The 21,544-nt window shown below is 38.1% G+C and overlaps 1 protein-coding gene across 2 annotated transcripts; it reads left to right on the top strand.

Moving 5' to 3' along the window:
* Positions 1-54: 54 nt before the first annotated feature.
* Positions 55-21,405, top strand: top2a (DNA topoisomerase II alpha). 2 transcript variants are annotated; one of them, XM_058793682.1, is made up of 35 exons: positions 55-282; positions 1,172-1,318; positions 1,588-1,678; positions 2,349-2,412; positions 2,491-2,636; positions 2,719-2,816; positions 3,793-4,005; positions 4,107-4,280; positions 5,091-5,192; positions 5,290-5,427; positions 6,294-6,432; positions 6,514-6,671; positions 6,755-6,880; positions 6,960-7,070; positions 7,162-7,267; positions 7,487-7,596; positions 7,702-7,794; positions 7,897-8,011; positions 8,249-8,370; positions 8,611-8,759; positions 10,976-11,207; positions 11,325-11,459; positions 11,821-12,021; positions 12,151-12,346; positions 13,154-13,245; positions 13,347-13,493; positions 13,585-13,668; positions 13,875-14,072; positions 16,217-16,343; positions 16,573-16,713; positions 17,896-18,064; positions 18,209-18,276; positions 18,385-18,495; positions 18,857-19,098; positions 20,933-21,405. In XM_058793682.1, the coding sequence occupies exons 1-35, from the start codon at positions 256-258 to the stop codon at positions 21,068-21,070; spliced, it is 4,710 nt and encodes a 1,569-aa protein (XP_058649665.1). In that variant the 5' UTR covers positions 55-255; the 3' UTR covers positions 21,071-21,405. The 2 variants fall into 2 exon arrangements, with proteins under 2 accessions (XP_058649665.1, XP_058649666.1); XM_058793683.1 differs by lacking the exons at positions 10,976-11,207; positions 11,325-11,459; positions 11,821-12,021 and adding exons at positions 9,632-9,863; positions 9,981-10,115; positions 10,477-10,677.
* Positions 21,406-21,544: the final 139 nt, after the last annotated feature.

The raw sequence follows: 21,544 nt of genomic DNA, 5'->3' as shown, positions 1-21,544 counted from the left end.
ACAGTGATTGGCCAGCGTCCTTGGCGGGAGGACATATGTGTGATTTGAAATTTGAAAATCGGTTACTGTTGCTCTGGTTTGTAGTCGCGCGTGTGTCAGTGAATTAGTTCGTGCGTTCATAAGTTTAATTCAGATAGTCTGAATCATTTTCTGTAAATTAGGAGAGCTAGTGATTTGTTACAGTTGAAGGCAGATCAATTTGTCTTATAGTTTAATTTGCTTCGCTTCGTGAAAGAGGTATCTTAAACAGTAAAAATGGCTGGAACAGAAGGACCTCTGAAGGTAAGTTAATTTATACATCATTGTCGAAAGAACGGGACTTAATGATGTATAATCCGTGTTCATGTATTATGTATGAAAAGCATTAGTTGAAAGAATATATATTTCTGTGGGATACAGTTTTTTTTTTTTTTTTTTTAGTGTAGACCACGTTTTGCATTACATTGTATATTGAATCTTAGTAACGATTCCTCACCCTTGCGAGAAAGTTACCATGGTAGCCATCATTTCCGCTACAGTTCCATACTGTTGTTAGAATATAACGTACAGGTAACGTGGTGTTGGTCACATGCGTTACCAAAAGCAGAAAGAGAAAGTGACGCTTTTTTTTTTCACTTGGATTTACAAGATTTGCAAACTGTGGCTGTTAGTCTGCCATGTCTGTTAGCATTGAGATTAGCAAGTGTAACTTCTGTAAGTTGACCGGTAACATTTTAGGTGCCGGTTATCTGTTTTAGTAAATTGTCCACAATATCGATGGCGCCATGCAAATTTTGTCCAAAATGCTTTATAGATTAAGACTGGCCTTCACCATAATAACACCTCTTAAGCCTTGTATTTTCAAAATCTCTGGCTCATTTTATGAAGGGGGGTCAAATTGACCGTGATTTGATTTAAAACCAATTTAACAAATCGCACACTGAAGAAAAAATAAATCTTTAACGTTAAACTTTATCAAACGTGTGTAAAAAAACCCCCCAAAAAAACAACAACAACAAAAAAAGTGTATACTACACGCAACATAATATAAAGGAGAAAATCATTGGACTGGTTTTAGTCATGAAACCTCATCATCCATGTCTCGATTTCCAAAAAAAGTGCTTTAGCAATCTTATCTTGCATTGTATTTGCTGTAACATGGTTTTTGTGTATTTGTTTTTGTTTTTTTTAGAGTGTGTTTGAGAATAAGGCTCTTAGTAAGACCAAGAAAGATGAGAAGCGTCTGTCTGTGGAAAGGATCTATCAGAAGAAGACCCAGCTGGAGCATATTCTGCTCCGGCCTGACACCTACATAGGCTCTGTGGAGCCTGTTACCCAGGTAGAGATCTTCCACATCTGCTATTTATCAGGGCCACTGGCACCCACTGTTTATGAATAATGTATACTGCCCATGACATATTTTATTAATAAAGCAGTAGAATCATTGGTTATTCTAAAGTGGTCACTCGTTTTAAGGCAAGAATTCTTGCTGAACTATACTAAAAAAAAAAAAAACTGAATTAAAAGTTTGAGTCTTGTTCTCAGATAGCAGTGCCATCACAACTGTAGTATGACCCAGCGTTCCTTCGCTTTCCCTTTCCTGTTTAGCAAATGTGGGTGTTTGATGAGAATGAGGGAATGAACTGCAGAGACATCACATATGTGCCAGGACTCTACAAGATCTTTGACGAGATTCTGGGTGAGGTTTTTTTTTGTGGTGAATGTCAAGCAGTTTGCTGTTACCAGTTTTGGTCCCACTTTATATTAGGTGGCCTTAAGTACTATGTACTGACATTTGAATTAATCATTTGGTACAATGCATCTATATGTAATTACATCTGTAATTAATTTCTGTAATTACATTGTTGACATACCCTTACACCTTGACCCACCCTTAAACTTATCCATACCACCAAACCTGTCCCTAACCTTACCCTTATCACACCTCAATAGCAGCAAAAGTGTTTTGCAATACAGTATGAACACAATAAGTACATTTTACTTATTTTTTGATGTAAGTACATAGTAGTTAAGGCCACCTAATATAAAATGTGACCCCAGTTTTTACTAATAGACTTTTACTAATGGTCTAAACATGAACAATGATTAATCAGAAGTAAAAAACTATATATAATAATTACCTTGAAAAGTCAGCTTTTTAAATATAATTTTTGTTGATAAAATAGGCCTGCTCTCTTTTTTCTTCACTTGACTTGAACTACTCAAGAGCATTTTTTCTTTTCATTAAATATAAAAACAAGTTCAAACATAATGAACAGGCAACAGTATTTTTAATATGCATTTTTTGCATCTTTATTGCTTATGCTTCATTGCTCCTTTGAGTATAATACTCATTCTTTGATTCATAGTGAATGCTGCTGATAACAAACAGAGGGACAAAGCTATGAACTGCATCAAGGTCAACATTGACTCGTAAGTACTTCCCATGCTCTGATTGTTCACTGTTGTAGATCAGGAAGGCATCTAAGTGATGCATGTTTGTGTGTGCAGGGAGAATAACACCATCAGTGTGTGGAACAACGGAAAGGGTATTCCTGTGGTTGAGCACAAGGTGGAAAAGGTGTATGTTCCTGCTCTGATCTTTGGCCAACTCCTGACATCCAGTAACTACGATGATGATGAGAAGAAGGTCACGGGTGAGGTTGAGCTGGAAGTGCATGGATTCATATGAATGGACTTAACTTGATTGGAATGTTTAATCGTGTGTGTTGTCAACAGGTGGCCGTAATGGATACGGTGCAAAGCTGTGTAACATCTTCAGCTCCAAGTTTACGGTGGAGACTGCATGCCGAGAGTCAAGACACTGTTTCAAACAGGTAAGCTTGATACCTGATCACGCCATGCATGTTGAACAAAAGTATTATACAAATGTTTTTAAATATAAAACTAATATACAATAGTCAGCATTTGAAGTGGATCATCAAAACCTTTCATCAGTTGTCCTAAAACCAAAATGCATTCTTGTCTTGGGATAACTTTGAACTTTTTTGATCCACTTCAAATGTTGACTAGTAGTATTGATTTAAATATTTGTTATAATTGTTTTTCTCTCAACTGTTTACTTTAATTTTAGACATAACAGAGTATGTAAACCTTGTGTGTTTTGACAGTATTTGCGCAAAGGATAACTTGGTTCAGTAATCAGGTGCTGTTTGACAGGGTTTTAGTGTGCAAGCTTCAGGTGTAGGCGCTGCTCAGAAAAAGTGCACGTCAGAACAGCACGTGAATGAAACGATTAACTGGCAAGGCTCTAAAGCAGATGCAAGTAATGTACATTTGTGACTGCGAATAAGTGCAGTGTCCCTGAGAGTAACTCTACCGCTGAGTTAACACTGAAGTGAATGTATGTGGCGCTGTACATTATCTTGAGATGGAGGCGCCAGAACTGCATCTGATAGAATGTGCGCTGTAGTACGATACTACGATATTTCTTCAGAAGCAAATCATGGAGACATTTTTATCGTCCACGATCCGAAATCATCATATCGCACACCCCTACGTATATCCTAAAAACTAAATCTTTGCAACTGAAATCCTCTGCAGTTGCACACCAGGTTATTTTACGTTGAAGTATTGGCTGTCAGTCGATGATGCCCTCTGGTGGTTGGAAAAAGCAGTATTGTTTGTCACTTGAACAGTCCAGTAGTTTAGAATTCTGTGAGCAATCCAGTCAGATTTTGATGCTTCAGCTATTGTTCAATCAATGTGATTTAATAGTGGCAACATTGATCAGAACTGATGTGCCTTATCTTGGACCAATATATTAAAACTTCTTTAATCTTCTCCCCAAAGACATGGTTTGATAACATGAGCCGAGCAGAAGAGTGTAAGATCAAACCCTTTGATGGCGACGACTACACCTGCATCATGTTTCAGCCGGACCTGGCAAAGTTTAAGATGCAGGCTTTAGATAAAGACACTGTCGCACTGCTGACTCGACGAGCATATGACATCGCTGGGTCCACAAAGGGTGTCCGTGTCTTTCTCAATGGCAAGAAGCTTCCAGTGAGTATATGATTGGTTTTTGCTCTTGACCCCATGAAATTTTTCTGTTTGTTTACATCACTGTATCTTCCACCTAAGTTTAATTTCCTTTATCTTTTCAGATTAATGGTTTCCGGAGCTATGTGGACCTGTATCTAAAGGATAAGGTTGATGAGACCGGTTCTCCCCTGACAATAGTCCATGAGATTGCGAATGAGCGCTGGGAGGTGTGTCTTACCCTTAGTGATAAAGGGTTCCAGCAAGTCAGCTTTGTTAACGGCATCGCCACGACTAAGGTAAACATCTTCAGGTTTTCAGCATAATATTTCTGCATTAACCAAACCTTTCCAAAAGGCCTGCTTACAACAGGTATTAAAGTGTTAATTCACCCAAAAATGGAAAAGCCTCCTTTACTCCCTCCTTTTAAAAATCCATTCACACAAAATTTGGATGCTTAAAGTTCAAAAATAGGTTCTAGTAGTAATCCATATGAATTGAGTGGTCTTCCAAAGGGACCTGACTGCTTTATATGAAAAACTGATTTGATTTAGACTTATTCACATATAAATGTTGCTCAGTGAGTATACTTAGAGCTTATCATAGCTTGATGTGAGAGAACTGTTTGTTCTCATGCATCAAGCAAGCTTGCTTAAGCAGCGGAAAAATGTCAGTTTCTACCAAGCAAAAACTCTTTGAGCGTCACCAAGGCATAAGTTTACGTATCATCAGCAGCAGTGTGCATGTTGCCAAAAACTCAAGTTTTATTCACGCTGTGACTGAAGAGAAAAAAAAAAACGTAGCCGACCATAGCTAAGAGTTAATGATAATGGGACAGGGAAAAGATACTTGTTTTTTTCCGCCAACTGATAAACAAAGACACTGACATCCACTCTAAATCTATCTGACACAACTGAATATTTGCATAACAAGAAAATTAACATACGTTGGTGTGGATGCTGTAGTATTGTTTCTGTGGGGGGCCTTAATTGGGTGACTATCTGAAACTCCATTAAATGTTGTTGACCTGTAAACATGGATGGACATATCTTTCTCGGATACTTTAAGATGGCAGTAGAAAGTGCTTTAAATATGATCTTGTGTTTCAGGGTGGAAGACACACCGACTATGTTGGAGACCAGATTGTGTCCAAACTGATTGAAGTGGTGAAAAAGAAGAACAAGGCTGGAGTAGCTGTCAAACCTTTCCAGGTACATCCTGATGATTATCAAAACTTATAAATCTCAAAGATTATGGCACTCTAATTTTGTGATCGGATGTAAAGCGCTGGTTGGACTCTGTGTGCAGGTGAAGAACCACATGTGGTTGTTTGTGAACTGTCTGATTGAGAACCCCAGTTTTGACTCTCAGACCAAAGAAAACATGACATTACAGCAGAAGAATTTCGGTTCCACCTGCTCTCTGAGTGACAAGTTTGTTAAACAGGTGAGAAATGTGACTCTTAAGCCCAAAGTATACTTCACTTTTTACGCGTACGTGAGAGACAGCGTACAGTGCGCATGATGCGAATCGCATCATCGGAACAGTACGTGCATACTATATGCGCACCACCTGATTTTTGTAACCATGCGTACTTTGTATGCTCCGGTCGCACATACCTAAGTATTTTGCAGTAATCAGTTTTTCCACATAGTGGCAACACTGTCCTGTGCCGTTGTTTTGCAATAGAAAACAAAACTAAAGAGACGGACAGTGACCACAAAATAACGGAGACTGCAACAGACGCTCATATTGACAAGCGCTTGTGAGCGAGAGGGTATGAGACAGCTCGGCTTTGGTTTAAAAGTTAAAAAAAAAGTTATCAGCCATGACTTAATGGGGAAAAATAGAGCAGACACTGAACATGGATGAAGCTTTGTAGAGCGCATGTCGACCGCCCGCGTTCGCACACAACTTCAAATGGAGTATACTTTGAAAGGCTGCACGTTCGACTGCATGTATACGCAAGCGTACAAAAATGAAGTATACCACTTAGGCCTTTAAATCCATCTCAAATTGCCTGAACCATGCTGTATAAAATCATGGGATAGCTGAGGTGTTTGTAATCTGGATTAAATGCTCCTCTCTCTAATATTATATGAATTGCTGCTGCCTTGATTTAGTTAGTTAAATAATTCCAAATTGGTGATTGGTATGCATTGAAGTTGGTATCAAGGACTGTTAAATTTTACTCCTATTGGTACCGTTTACTGAAATGTTGATATTATGTCACTAGCAGGTAGTTTGTGATTTCAGATGCTTTACAGCTGCATAAACTCCTGAGCTAATTCACCCCACTGTCTTGCTTGTAGGCTAATAACTGTGGAATTGTGGAGAGCATTATGAACTGGGTGAAGTTTAAAGCCCAGGCTCAGCTAAATAAGAAATGCTCTGCTGTCAAACACACTAAGATTAAAGGAGTACCCAAGCTGGATGATGCCAACGATGCAGGTAACAAGGTTTGTTGTGCTGTTAAAATATTAAAACACTTTCAGCCTGGATGTTCGTTTCAGGATTGCTGGTTTATTTCAGGTGGGAAGAACTCCACTAGCTGCACTCTGATCCTGACAGAAGGAGACTCGGCCAAAACTCTGGCCGTGTCGGGTCTGGGTGTGGTGGGACGTGACCGCTATGGTGTCTTCCCTCTGCGTGGTAAAATGCTCAACGTTCGAGAGGCGTCACACAAACAGGTCAGTAAACTCAAAAGCATTTTATTGTACGCTTCATGGGGTTGTCAATTACAGACCCCACAAAACAATTTTTATTTTTGCAGATCATGGAGAATGCTGAGATCAACAATGTCATAAAGATCCTGGGTCTGCAGTACAAGAAGAACTACAGTGACCCTGAGTCACTCAAGAGCCTGCGCTACGGCAAGCTCATGATCATGACAGATCAGGTCAGACTGTACACAGTGTGCCTCTTACAGAATATTGGGTGTAGTTTGTTGCATGTATAATGATGGGTGATTTCTGCAGGATCAAGACGGATCTCACATTAAAGGTCTTCTCATTAACTTCATCCATCATAACTGGCCATCACTGCTGCACCACAACTTCCTAGAAGAGTTTATCACGCCTATCATCAAGGTAGATTCCAGCTGCCCTTGTTGTCAACAGTATGCAAAAATGCTGGTTGTGGAAACGTTTCATTGACTCTGCCAGTGTTGTTGCTCTCTAGGCATCCAATAAGAAGCAGGAGCTTGCTTTCTACAGTATCCCAGAATTCAATGAGTGGAAGGAGAAACAAAGTAACCTCAAATCCTGGAAGATCAAATACTACAAAGGTTTGTCTCAAACACCTGTGGTAGTCCACTGGCAAATGTAAGCAGTGTTTTTACTCTGTCTTTATGTGTGTAAGTGATGTAGAAAGTGAAGGGGGCACAGATTGGGTCACTTGTACACACTGGGTGTTTCCACTAACATTTGAAAGTGGTTCTAAAATGTGCATGTATACATGGTCATTTGCAAATATCTCATGTAGTTTTCTATCTGCCTCTCTCCAGGTTTGGGTACCAGCACATCTAAAGAGGCCAAAGAGTATTTTTCGGATATGGCGAGACATCGAATCCCTTTTAAGTACTCTGGGCCGGCTGATGATGAAGCTATCGCCCTGGTAACCATGTCTCAGTTTGAATTTGCAGTGGACACAATCGAGCAACTTTGAATACAAAATTAAGTTTCCTAAAGATATTTATGGCTTTTCTTTGTCTATCTGCAGGCCTTTAGTAAGAAGATGGTAGATGAGAGGAAGGAATGGCTGACCAGCTTCATGATCAACAGACGTCAGCGCAGAGAACACAACCTGCCTGAGGTGCCATAACACAAATTAATGTGGAGTTTTTGTTTGTTTGTTTTTTGGGAAGAGTTGACTTTGTGCCACTAGAAAGCATGTTCTTGTTTGTGCTTTGTGCAGGAGTACCTGTACGGACAGGAAACCACATCCCTCACCTACCATGACTTTATCAATAAAGAGCTTGTGCTGTTCTCCAACTCTGACAACGAGAGATCAATCCCCTGCTTGGTGGATGGTGAGACACCTGAATTTCCCCAGCATTACAATTTTCATTGTTGAATTTTGTATTGTCGTAAAGGCTAACAAAGGGTAGTGGGTAAAATAATGCCATTATGCTGCTTTTTATAAGATTGACTAAAATCTATGATAGCATTGCATGTGTCACTCATGGTCAAGGCAATCCCAGAATACAAGCAACGAACTACTGAACAAAGATGCGGAGAAATATGTTGTAATGTTATTTATGTTTCAGGTCTAAAACCAGGCCAAAGGAAGGTGCTTTTCTGCTGTTTTAAGAGAAATGATAAGAGAGAAGTGAAAGTGGCTCAGTTGGCTGGATCAGTGGCTGAGATGTCAGCATACCACCATGGAGAGGTGAGGACTTTTGTTCTACTCACCTCATTCATTGTTCAGTCCAGTCTGTATATGGAAAATCTTGTCACGTTGTTTTTGTTTTTAGCAAGACATTGTCCCATTATAAATATGAAAATACACATTCAAAAGTAAAATTGCTAACATGTCTCTATCAAACTACTGTCATGACTATAATATAAAACCAGTGAACCTTGTAGCTTTCACATGATACAACTATTTAAATGTTTTTCTATTCCTCAGGTCTCTCTGATGATGACCATTGTGGGTCTTGCTCAGAACTTTGTGGGCAGTAATAATTTGAACCTGCTTCAGCCTCTGGGTCAGTTTGGCACACGTCTGCATGGAGGCAAAGACTCTGCCAGCCCCAGATATATCTTTACTATGCTCAGGTATACAGATGCACATGGCTAATGGTTATGGCTAACAAATAAAAAAATTCATAACTAGTAGGGATGTAACGATATCAAAATCTCACGATATGATAATATTGCGATTTATTAAAAAAATTAAAGACAAACAAAGAATTGGTGGAAAAAATTACAATATTTAAAGTTAAATTATTCTATCTAATGCACTTTGAGAGTTCAAAATTAAGAACTGCAACCCATTTTCTTAACTAAGAAACTTAAGTCAGAAAAGTCAGTGAATTGACTTGTACCTGAACTTTAAAGAGGACTCAAGCCTCTTTTTATTTTATTTTGTTATATACAATGTCTCAGTCTAAATTACATTCACACTGGTGTTTTAGGAAGCCAAACAAATTAGAATATTATAATAATAATAACAACAACAATGATGGTAATAGCCATGTAAAATAAATAAATATTTCATAGGTATATTATTTTCTTTACACTACAGTAGGGAAATTACTATTATTTTTTCTTAATTTCTACACTTGAAAGAGAGATTTTGAATTTGGACTCACTGCATTTAAACCGCTAGCTGTCAGCAATTCATACTGCGCTTTTATTTTGACAGAAACGGCATTTTCATATTGTGACTACGATAATATCGTATGGAAGCCACTAAAAAAAAAAAAAAAAAGGTTATTGCGACTTTCTCACAATTCTGACTTTTTTTTTCTCTCAATTGAGATTTTATCTCACAATTATGACTTTATAACTTACAATTGCGAGTTTATATCATGCAATTGAGAGAGGGAAAAGTCGTAATTACCTTTTTTTTTTTTTTTAATTCAGTGGCGGAAACAGACTTCCATAATGTCTAGTAAAGTAAAAAAATTTTTTTTTTTTATTCTCAGTCCACTTGCTCGCCTGCTGTTCCCTGCTGTGGACGATAACCTGTTGAAGTATAACTATGATGATAATTTGCGAGTGGAGCCCGAGTGGTACATGCCCATCATCCCTCTGATGCTGGCTAATGGAGGTGAGGGCATCGGCACAGGATGGGCTAGCCGCATCCCCAACTACGACGTGAGAGAGATCATCAACAATATTCTCCGCATGCTCAATGGAGAAGATCCACTTCCTATGGTAAAAATAAATTCATGTTTTAAATTTAATTACCATAAATGCATAGTTCCTTTTCATAATGCATATTGTTCTAAACCAGAACTGGTTGATGTACTCATTTCGCCCATTTATGTCTAGCTGCCAAGCTATAAGGGGTTCAAAGGCACCATTGATGAATTGGCAAAGAATCAGTATGTGAATAATGGAGAGGTGGCCATCATTGACTCTACAACCATTGAGATCACTGAACTGCCAATCAAAACGTGGACACAGGTGCGTGAAGTCTGTTTTTACTTTCTTTAGGAAGTTTATTCATGATTCCTTGTCGGACCCATGCCCATTTGGTATGTGGCAAGTAGTGGTTGGAAATATTCAGTTGACATGATAAACTGGTAAAATTAGTGCAACTAAATCTTTTAAGACTAATTAATATCTGCTGGGGTTTAAAATGGTTATACCAATGTTTCCTTCACTGCAAATTCATGTTTCATGCTGTATATAAAATTAGCAGTGTTTAACCTTTTAAATTTGGAGTAAAGCTGGGTGATACAGAATATTGAGCAGAAAATTATGCCGGTCAGTTAAAATTAACATTTTCTTTGGAATGAATGATGAATAACATGACATCTCTCAGACCTATAAGGAGAATGTGTTGGAGGCGATGCTCAACGGCACAGAGAAGGTTCCTCCTTTGATCACAGACTATAAGGAGTATCATACAGACACCACAGTGCGTTTCGTTATTAAGATGACAGAGGAGCGCCTGAGAGAGGCTGAGGCAGCTGGACTACACAAAGTCTTCAAACTACAGAATCTGCTCACCTGTCACTCCATGGTGAACAGCACACACCACATACTTTATATCACAATATGCCTTAAAAAAAAAAAAAAAAGGTTATTGCGACTTTCTCACAATTCTGACTTTTTTTTCTCTCAATTGAGATTTTATCTCACAATTATGACTTTATAACTTACGATTGCGAGTTTATATCATGCAATTGAGAGAGGGAAAAGTCGTAATTACCTTTTTTTTTTTTTTTTTTTTTTTTTTTTTAATTCAGTGGCGGAAACAGACTTCCATAATGTCTAGTAAAGTAAAAAAAAAAATTTTTTTTTTTTTTTTTTATTCTCAGTCCACTTGCTCGTCTGCTGTTCCCTGCTGTGGACGATAACCTGTTGAAGTATAACTATGATGATAATTTGCGAGTGGAGCCCGAGTGGTACATGCCCATCATCCCTCTGATGCTGGCTAATGGAGGTGAGGGCATCGGCACAGGATGGGCTAGCCGCATCCCCAACTACGACGTGAGAGAGATCATCAACAATATTCTCCGCATGCTCAATGGAGAAGATCCACTTCCTATGGTAAAAATAAATTCATGTTTTAAATTTAATTACCATAAATGCATAGTTCCTTTTCATAATGCATATTGTTCTAAACCAGAACTGGTTGATGTACTCATTTCGCCCATTTATGTCTAGCTGCCAAGCTATAAGGGGTTCAAAGGCACCATTGATGAATTGGCAAAGAATCAGTATGTGAATAATGGAGAGGTGGCCATCATTGACTCTACAACCATTGAGATCACTGAACTGCCAATCAAAACGTGGACACAGGTGCGTGAAGTCTGTTTTTACTTTCTTTAGGAAGTTTATTCATGATTCCTTGTCGGACCCATGCCCATTTGGTATGTGGCAAGTAGTGGTTGGAAATATTCAGTTGACATGATAAACTGGTAAAATTAGTGCAACTAAATCTTTTAAGACTAATTAATATCTGCTGGGGTTTAAAATGGTTATACCAATGTTTCCTTCACTGCAAATTCATGTTTCATGCTGTATATAAAATTAGCAGTGTTTAACCTTTTAAATTTGGAGTAAAGCTGGGTGATACAGAATATTGAGCAGAAAATTATGCCGGTCAGTTAAAATTAACATTTTCTTTGGAATGAATGATGAATAACATGACATCTCTCAGACCTATAAGGAGAATGTGTTGGAGGCGATGCTCAACGGCACAGAGAAGGTTCCTCCTTTGATCACAGACTATAAGGAGTATCATACAGACACCACAGTGCGTTTCGTTATTAAGATGACAGAGGAGCGCCTGAGAGAGGCTGAGGCAGCTGGACTACACAAAGTCTTCAAACTACAGAATCTGCTCACCTGTCACTCCATGGTGAACAGCACACACCACATACTTTATATCACAATATGCGTTCTTAAAAAAAAAAAAAAAAAAAAAAAATTTTTGCCTAATCCTGAAATCATTTTGTCTTCTGTTGTGTTCTTTCTCATTCTCATGCAGGTGTTGTTTGATCATGTGGGCAGTCTGAAGAAGTACGAGTCTGTTCAGGACATCTTGAAGGATTTCTTTGAGCTCAGAATGAAGTACTATGTCCTCAGGAAAGACTGGCTGCTAGGTATGCTGGGAGCTGAAAGTGCCAGACTTTCCAACCAGGCCCGATTCATTCTGGAGAAGATCCAGGGCACACTGGTCATTGGTGAGACACGCTTTGTTTTCACACTACACAAGCCTGGTACTGTGTAGTACCAGTATCATGGATGTGGCAGTTGATAATGTTTTGGCATGAAGTCTGTTTTTGCCTTGTGCCATACACTAACCTAAACACATTACAAGTGCACTTTCAACCTATTTATCTACCATCAACACATTTTGCTTTCTAAAAGTGTACAAGAAAATGGATCGAGCTACTAAATTATTTAATGACGATCATATTTTATGGGTGTTATTTGGCCAATACAGATAAAATGATAACAATGACAACCTTGGAATGCACATGGAGAAAGTGGATATTCGTTTTGAGATCTAAATGTAAAAAATGGTAAAATGAGTATGTCTTTTATAAATGTGCAGTATTACCTCAGAATTAATATCCATGTTTCCCACAGAGTTTTAGACTGGGATTAAGCTGTGGTAATGTCTCGGTCCACATCACATTACATTTACACTTACTTCAGACTTCAGACTTATGTGCCCTCCAGAAGCTCATTACAGTGCCAAAAGAGGCACAAAATCACAGTCACAGACTCTTACCTTAACTATTCCCTGCTGGTAGAATGACCTGCCCAACTCTTTCCAAGCATTTTTCAAGAAACATGCATTATGACAGGTTTAAATGTATTTTCGGTTCATTCTGAAACTGGCTGGCCTGCACGGTCTAGGTAATTGATGGGAAAAGTTGTATGGGACTATATATTGTGTATCCTTAAGTGTTAAAGTAAATACAGATTCCAAGTTAACTGTCTTAAGTCTTTGATATCAAGCTTCTTATCTTTATTATTTTTAGAAAATAAACCTAAGAAGGAGCTGATCCGCATGCTTCAGCAGATGGGCTATGACTCGGACCCTGTTAAGGCCTGGAAAGATTCTCAGGAGAAGGTATGCCCTACAACAACCTCTTTTATTGAATTAAATGCTTTTGTTTTCTTCCTTTTGACCGGTTACCTACATCAGTATCATTTTCATTGTGTGTTTGGCAGGATGCAGATGAGGATGCTGGGGAGGATGAGGAGGAGAAGGAAAAAGAGGACACATCTGGCCCTGATTATAACTACCTGCTCAACATGCCCATGTGGTACCTGACCAAAGAAAAGAAAGATGAGCTGTGTAGACAGAGAGATGCTAAGGTGACTATAAGTCTGTGATGGATGGGAAGCACAGCTGGTGATTTAGTATAGCAGTGGAGTTTACGAAGTTTCTTATGCTTTTGTTCTGCAGATGACTGAGTTGAACGCGCTCAAGATGAAAGCACCTGCTGACCTGTGGAAAGAGGATCTGGCAGCCTTTACTGAGGAGCTGGAGGTAAACAAGATGTGGACCGTTTGTTTGTTTTTTTGCTTTTTTGCATTTAGTGGAAGTTTATATACCAAACATCAAATTGCTATTGCTTTATGAAGAAATACGTTTCAGCCATTATAATGAAGATCGTGCCTGATTTCAAAATTAACATTTCAGTGTGATTAGTGATTTGTCAAGTCATCAATCGTTATCTGTGTGTTTGCATATAGCGTGTGGAACAGAAGGAGATGGAATCACAGAATTCAGTGCCTGTGGTGAAAGGTAAAGTGGGCAAATCAAAGGTGGTGAAGGTAAAGAACGAGACCATGCCCACCCCACAGGGCCGCCGCGTCATCCCCCGCATCACCAGCACCATGAAGGTCCAGGCTGTTAAGAAGGAGGGAGCCAAACGAGGCAAAGCTGTGAAGGTATGTGTTCAGAATGAGATTTGCATGCATAAATGGCACGTATGCAAATCTCTGAATGGTCACTGTTCGAGGTCGACCGATAGTGGATTTTACCGATACCGATAGCTAGGTTGGACCACACTGGCCGATACCGATTAATGAACCGATAGTTTTCAAAATGGATACTGAAAGAAAGCTAGTGCTTTACTATTAAAAAAACAAAATAAAAAAACAGTAACAGTACTGAACCATACATTGTAAATGAACAAAAATATTAATATTATTTACTTTAGACGGTTTCATCGGGCGCACGCGCCTGGACCGAAGTTAACTTCCGGTCTGTGTTTGTTTGTCGGTCTTGTTAGTGACGCCGGCTACAAACGCAGTTAAAGTGATGAGTAATGAAGTTGGGCTCAGGTTGTTGTGCTGTGGGATGTTTCACATGCATTTATTTATGTGTAGCGACCTGCCACGATATCAAAACGGACCGATTTTCCAAATGGCTTCATTGAATAAACATGAGCACGTAATGCACGTTTAAAAATCAAAACGAGGCGCAGGTGTTTTTATATCACTGTATTTCTGAAGGACAACTGTCTTTAGAAAATGTTCGATGTCATTTTCATTTCATCTAGCAAGTTATATGCCTGATAAAGCAGCGTTTGTAAGCTCAGCGCTGCTTTGTGTAACGTACAGCCGTTTCCGGGGAAACCTCTAGTTCTTCCGCTTTAAAGCGCCTCCTGCTGGCAGAGAATGAATTTGCATTTTTGATAAGTCCGTCCAAGTAGTTATCGCTGCATCTCAGTCCGTCTGATTTACGCAGCAAACATATTTTGCTTGTTATCAAAACATAATCTACTCTAGAGGGACTTAGCTGTTGTTACTGATTGTATTTGGATGTCTACCGGAAGTTAAGTTAGGGCCACAAAAGCGTGCATGCGCAGTAATGTTTGTTTATGTTGTTGCCGTTGAAACCGTCTATATTGATCATTAAAGTTATTTTATAGTTTGCTAATGTTAAAAACTTTATAAAAACTTTAAAATTTAAAAAATGTAGCCTATTAGTTGCTAATAGTGAATGTTGAAATGAACACTCTAACAAGGAACAGTACTTCTACAGTTTTCATTAATGCTACGAATGGACTCTTATTGTTAAGTATTACCATTTAATTTCAACAATCATGCTTAAAGATAGCCATCTTTAAATATCTGCACAAGGGCATAGCATTAAAATTACAAACATATGGATATTGTATGTGTACTCACACACTTTATATGCTCCTATTTTTTAACACTTGATAATTATCTAATAAAAAAGAAAAAAGAAAAGTTAGTCACACCGGGCAAAAGCGCAGCGCTGCGTCTAGGAGAACTCAGAGGCATCACACACACACGCGCACACACACACCAGATGCTTTGCGTTCAAATCAAGTGGCGGTCTAAAACTATTTATTTAATCACCAAACGGACATAAGTTTGCTTCAAGAATGAACAATGTGGCATAAATGAGTTTGAAGTTCGGTGTTTAAAAAAAAAACAGCAAGCGGAAAGAGAAATCGCGATCTATTACAGCTCTCTATATGAAGCATACAGACTTTATTAGAGCCACAGAAAGACAAACGTTTTGCTGAAAAATGCACAATACATAATTTATAGCATAGGGTGAAGTCATTATGTACATTCACAACGATTTGGGACAAATATAATGTAATTTAATAGAAAACTATGTGAATGGCGCTCTGTTCCACGGCAGGATTTTCTGTCGGCTGTATTTAAATGCGCGTCTGGAGTTTCCCGCTCTGTGCAGCGCGCAGTGTCAAGTGTCAAAATAAACATGTGCTGTCAATGATTTCCGCTTCTAGAGGCCGCTCTCGTACAGCCAGCGGACCCTTCTCAGCCACTCCAGCAATGGCTTCAAACCGGAAAACTATCGGCATGGATTTTTGCCGATAACTGATAGTTGCGGCAATCAACTATCGGTGCCGATTAATCGGCAAAACCGATGAATTGGTCGACCTCTAGTCACTGTACTGCACTTCAAGTGGATTTTTCATTAGTTGTTTATTCAGATTATGTTTGTTTTACAGCCGTAAATTCAATCAGTTTCAATAGCCAGACATTTTATAAGTTTCGCTGATCCTGAGGGAATACTTGTTTATTTTTAGAAAGAGGCTGGTGTGGTGATGAGGATGGAGTTTGATGATGAGGCAGACGCAGCAGCCGATAGCTCTGAGATGGGACTGACTGCAAGACTCACTAAGAAGGTCAAGAAAGAGCCAGCCAAAGAAAAAAGTAAGACAGACATGTATGAAAAGGAAGTTGGATGTCTATGGACTGCTGCTTTTCATGTAGTCGAAATTAGTAAAACTTTTTTTATTAATATAACTATTTAATGAGGTGACTATTACAGGATTTCGTACTGCTGATTAACCGTTTCAGAGTCCATTGTAGTTCTGTAACATGCAATTTTGATGGGACCTATCAGATGCATTCATGCAGTTTCATCTTGTCTTTGTGTCAGGCACAAAGTCAGGCAAGCAGACCACCCTCTCCTTTAAACCAGTCCAGAAGAACCCCATGTCTTTTGAAGAGGGAGAGTCTGAATCTGACATGGAGCTCATCCCTGAGGAAGTGGCTCCAAGAGAAAAGCGAGAGCGCAAAGGTGAAAAATCTTCATGCATGTTTACTCTCCTTAAGGCCTTTTCACACTGAGTGTGAGGCGAAAAAGCGAGGCAAATCGCAAATGAACGGTGCTTTCACACATAACTCGACATGATTGTTTGCCTTCTGCTAATTCACGCCTGCACGCTAGGTGGTGCCGACCAGCAATGCATTTTTCCTCAGATATGCATCTCATATATGGATTTAACATCATCCGCTGCTCAATATACAGCATTTAAATTAAGAAAGTTTGGATCTACACCAGAAACAAACTATCTATAATGCTTACAAGAATACATTGTAAAATATAAATAGAGGGGTATAATTAGCATCAAGCTGCACTTGAAAATGTATGTTGTTGTTATTAATGTATTTGCTTAAAACCCACTTTAAACCGTCATCGAGTGCTTGTAATAACTTCAGATTGTGATCTATAGTTGACTTTGATTCTATAATAGGCAGACAGGCACTCTTTGTATGTTTAATAACGCTACACTGCTTAAAATTTGTCATAAACATCCTTTGTTATAAAAATAAAACGCATACAGAAAATATATCCTAATATGTCTATTTGCGTTCATGTTTTATATGTAGAAAAATGTTTAACTTTTTTTTTTTTTTTTTTTTCTTTTTTTTTAATACTGAAGATCTAAAGAGTGAACGCGCTCTAACTCTGAAAGTCCTCTACTTCGGTGTTTTTACATTCGTGCTCAATACAGTCTTCTGAGCTTTTAGCGCCACCACGTCAACCTTTTGGGTAACAGCAGTTGCTCTGGCCACGTGATGTAATGTTCAAATCTTATTGGACGGCCTGTGTTTTCGCTTTGCGAAACTGAAAAGATTCTTCGGACTGGTTCGGGAAAACATTTGCATTTTTGGTGCGTGTATGTTCGCGGTCTATGTGGAAGCATCCATAGGAATCCGTTTTATTCCAGTGCGTCATCGCGTCTGATATAGTGACAACTTGTATGCATTTTATGGAGGTCTGCTGTATTGTTATAAAGGTCTCACTGATTTACGTTATAAGCTCTTGCAATTTCATCTTAAATTTTGGCCATATAAATATCAGCAACTGCATCAAGTTGAGACTGCAGATCATGGAAAACCATTTGACAAAAGTGTGGGATCCCTGAAAGTAAATTGGAAAACAAAACAAAAAAGATGAATAATTTTGTCTTTGCAGCTGCAGTGGAAAAGAAGTACAGTCTGTCGAGCAGTGAAGATGAATTTGATGACTGGGCGAAGAGCTCTAAACAGAAGCGTGCTGTCATTGTGGATGATGAGTCCTTCATCCCAGAACCCAGCGGTGCACCTGATAGTGACATTGACTCCCCTCCTCCCGCACCTGTTGTGTAAGACTGACACAACTTCTAACTTTTTGCTTCACAGATTTCACCTGTTTTATATTCTGATGGTCTATCTATAGTATTATTCCAAAATTGTTCTAAATTCTATCTAGATTTTTTTATAATATTGTTTTCTTTTGATTCTTTCAGGAAAAAAGCACCAGCAAAAGCCAGCAAACCAAAAGTAGAGAAACCCGAAGCCAGTAGCAAGTCCGGCTGTAAGTACCACACAACTCTCTGCCCATCACAGATAATTTCTTTAGCTTTGTCCGTTTCATGATTGCTTGTCAGCTGGGTTTACTTGTTCACTGTGCTTGTTAAACTAGCTGAGACCAGCCAAGAGCCGGCCCCTAAACCTGTGAAAAAATCAGCTGTAGGAGCCACCAAGAAACCGGCTGCAAAGAAGACAAGTGCTGCTTCTAAGAAGAAAGCAACAGGTGTTTGAATGTTGTTACCTTTTTAGAGAATGGTGGAATTTCATTGCCCCTTTGGAAACTTTTAAGAGCATAACTGCAGTGATGCCATAGAAGAACCATTTTTAGTTCCCCAAAGAACCTTGCATGAACAATTCTTAGAAGAACCATGTTTTTTCTTGGTGTGAGGAACTTTTTTTTTTTTTTTAATTATTATTTTTTTTAATCTCTAATTTCCTAAAAAAAAAAAAAAAGTGTAATGGAAAGGTTTGATGGATGTTAAAGGTTCTTCATGGAACTATAAATGCCAGTAAAGAACCTTTGTTTTATTTATCAGTATAGCAGCTTCTTAAATAATTAATGAATGATTTTGACTTTTTTGTAGATGCAAAACAGCCCTCAATCCTTGATGTGCTCTCGAAGACAAGTCCTAAAAAAACCAAAGCCACCAAGAAGCCTGCTGCTGTCAAACAGTCTTCTGACTCAGATGGCGCAGCCCCTGTTGTAGTTGAGAAGAAACCAGCCAAGAAGAGGAAGCCAGCTCTGAGCAGTGACCAATCAGACAGCTCAGACTCTGACAGTGGCAATCTGATGGCTCGCCTCAAGGGCAAAAGCACTGCTGGAAAGGTAATTTGACACTTTACTGTTGATCAAAATGAGTGTTTTAATGAAAAAAAAACACGATTTAACGGGGTCGATTTTTTCGATCTTTTTTTTAAATGACCTCGATTCGATATCGATTCTCAAACCGCGAATCGATCTTTTCCAGTATTTCAGCACACTTAAAACAAGATCTGATTAATGTGATTCTTATCATTAGTCTTCTCCACTAGATGTCACCCTTATTTACCTTGCGCGATGTTACAACAGAAAGCCTGTCATTCATTCAGTGCTTATCATGGCGGAGATACTGTTAACAAGAACCAAGAACAAAGCCATATGCGTCATTCGTAATGCTCAGGTGAAATGCTATAGTAATACTGTAAATCTGTGGAAGCATTTGATAAATCATAAGGCGCCATGATTTCCGCAATGTATGAATGGTGGATGGCGCGACGCACTTTTGTTTACCACACATACTAAAGCGCGCTCGCGGTGTTTTCATCTTCTGCCGTCTCACTATATGATGATATTAACACACTGCTGCTCTGAGAGTCATTTCATTAGCATTTTACAGTTTAATTTGAGAAAACTACTGTCGTATCACATGATACACAGCAGCTGCAAGTTCCTCACGGCAACCTGTCAAAATAAAAGTTTAGTTTAACGTTAAGAGCAGTCTTAAGACTCAATGCTACTACTACTAATAAATATTAATACATCTTTATTTTTAAAGGAATAATCCCATTTGTTTTCTTTTGATTTTTAACAGTAAACCTCTGTTGTGGAGCACTTTGTTTGCCAAAAAATAAAAGGGTTTAATTTTCATTTGATTAGGATAAATTAAATGTTTTATGCCTTCATCTGATTACCAGAAAAATTAAGAACATTTTATAGGGCCCTATTATTGTTTAAGAAAGGACCCTATAGAATAGGTTTAAAATACAGGCCTGTGGTTCTTAATTTCTTTTTATTAATTCACCATTTGTAAACTGATGCTTACTGTTCATTTTTTAGAAATATCAATAGCTTTTGTATTAACTATATTCACTGAATGTAATCAAAAAATCGAGAATCGAATTGGGACATCTGAATCGATACCTAGCCCTAATCAAATCTTATTCTCCGTCACAGTGGAAACAAATATGCTGATGTTTAACTCCTTTATCAAACATTTCAATATTGATTAACGGATTTGCAAATTACAGTTGCTTGTAGCACTCATTATTAAACTGCTGTACAAATAATTGTTCAGTACAAGAAGAAAAAAATTGGTAATGAAGGACAGTTTTATTGAATTGTGGCCACATTATAGTAATTAACTCCCTCATTTTAGTTTATTTCAAAATGAGAGCAAGAATTAGTACAAAGTGGTCTTGGTTTAATAAAATGAGGGAGCAAAAGTCGTAGGAATTAATTCTTAATATGTGGCCACGATTATATTATATTATATTTTATTTTTTTTCTCTCTGTGCATGGCGTGTGTGGCTCTGTACGTCACCTGTTTATTTTGGTTAAAAGTTTTGCTTAAGCAAGTTTGTCATTTTACGATTTTATTTTTGTAAGAATAATAATCAATCATTTAAGCATTCGTTTGGTTGAAAGAAAAGGAAACAATATAACATTAAAGCTTGAAGCAAGCGCTACAGATCCTAAGCATCATTGACTTTTTTTGTGTGTGTGAAATGCACGGTGTAATTGGTATTCTGTTGTCATCAGGTTTTTTTTTTTTTCATGACATTCCTAGTACAAAGAAACTACAAGCAATAAAACAAATGCACATACAGTTTTATAGTAGGCATTGCTATAGTAGCTTTATTGAAAAGCTTTAGAGTTTAATCCTTATTTAATTCTGTTCCAGAAAGCAAAGAGCTGGGAGGAAGACGACAGCTTTCAGCTGGAAGAGAAGGTAGTGACATCTGCAGCTCCCAGGAGCCGAGCTGCACGTACCACCAAACCTGTGACCTATGCTCTTGATTCAGATTCTGATGACTATTAAATGTCCTGAAGTAGCCTGTATGTATTACACTCAAAGGGCACAGTTGTTAGAATTTTTTTGTTGTTGTTGTTCATTTTACTTATGTATATTAAAAAAAAAAAGAAGAAAAAAAAGTTTATACTTGCAGAAGCCTGTTTTATGTTGGCTGTTTTTTTTGTTTTGTTTTTAAAGCGATCAATGACAAAACTAGCCTCACATGTGTGAACAGGTTTCTTAATTTGTTTTTTATAACTTTACATTGTTCATTGCTGCTTTTTATACTTGTTGTATTGTCTTGTAAATATTTTATATGTTCTCTTGTTCAAAGCTTGTAATAAATTTTCAGTGAGAATTGATTGACTGGTTTTATGAACTACTTCAATTTTTAAATGAATACAGTACATTACTACACTACACTACTACATTAGAAATGAATGAATTCCACGAATGACTGAAAAGTGTGCTGTGGCATCCATAGTATTGGTTTTCAAAATC

The sequence above is a fragment of the Onychostoma macrolepis genome, chromosome 12 (assembly GCF_012432095.1).
Source record: "Onychostoma macrolepis isolate SWU-2019 chromosome 12, ASM1243209v1, whole genome shotgun sequence".
NCBI lineage: Eukaryota > Metazoa > Chordata > Actinopteri > Cypriniformes > Cyprinidae > Onychostoma > Onychostoma macrolepis.
The sequence above is the reverse complement of the archived record's forward strand: the minus strand, read 5'-3'. Positions and strand labels throughout refer to the sequence as shown.

What these genes read in the sequence shown, in the direction of transcription:
- top2a (XM_058793682.1), top strand. Translation starts at nt 256, where the DNA reads ATGGCTGGAACAGAAGGACCTCTGAAG. An exon ending in GAGAGGCGTCACACAAACAG is followed by an intron (nt 6,672 to 6,754) that starts GTCAGTAAACTC and finishes TTATTTTTGCAG; the next exon opens with ATCATGGAGAATGCTGAGAT. An exon ending in AATCCCCTGCTTGGTGGATG is followed by an intron (nt 8,012 to 8,248) that starts GTGAGACACCTG and finishes TTTATGTTTCAG; the next exon opens with GTCTAAAACCAGGCCAAAGG.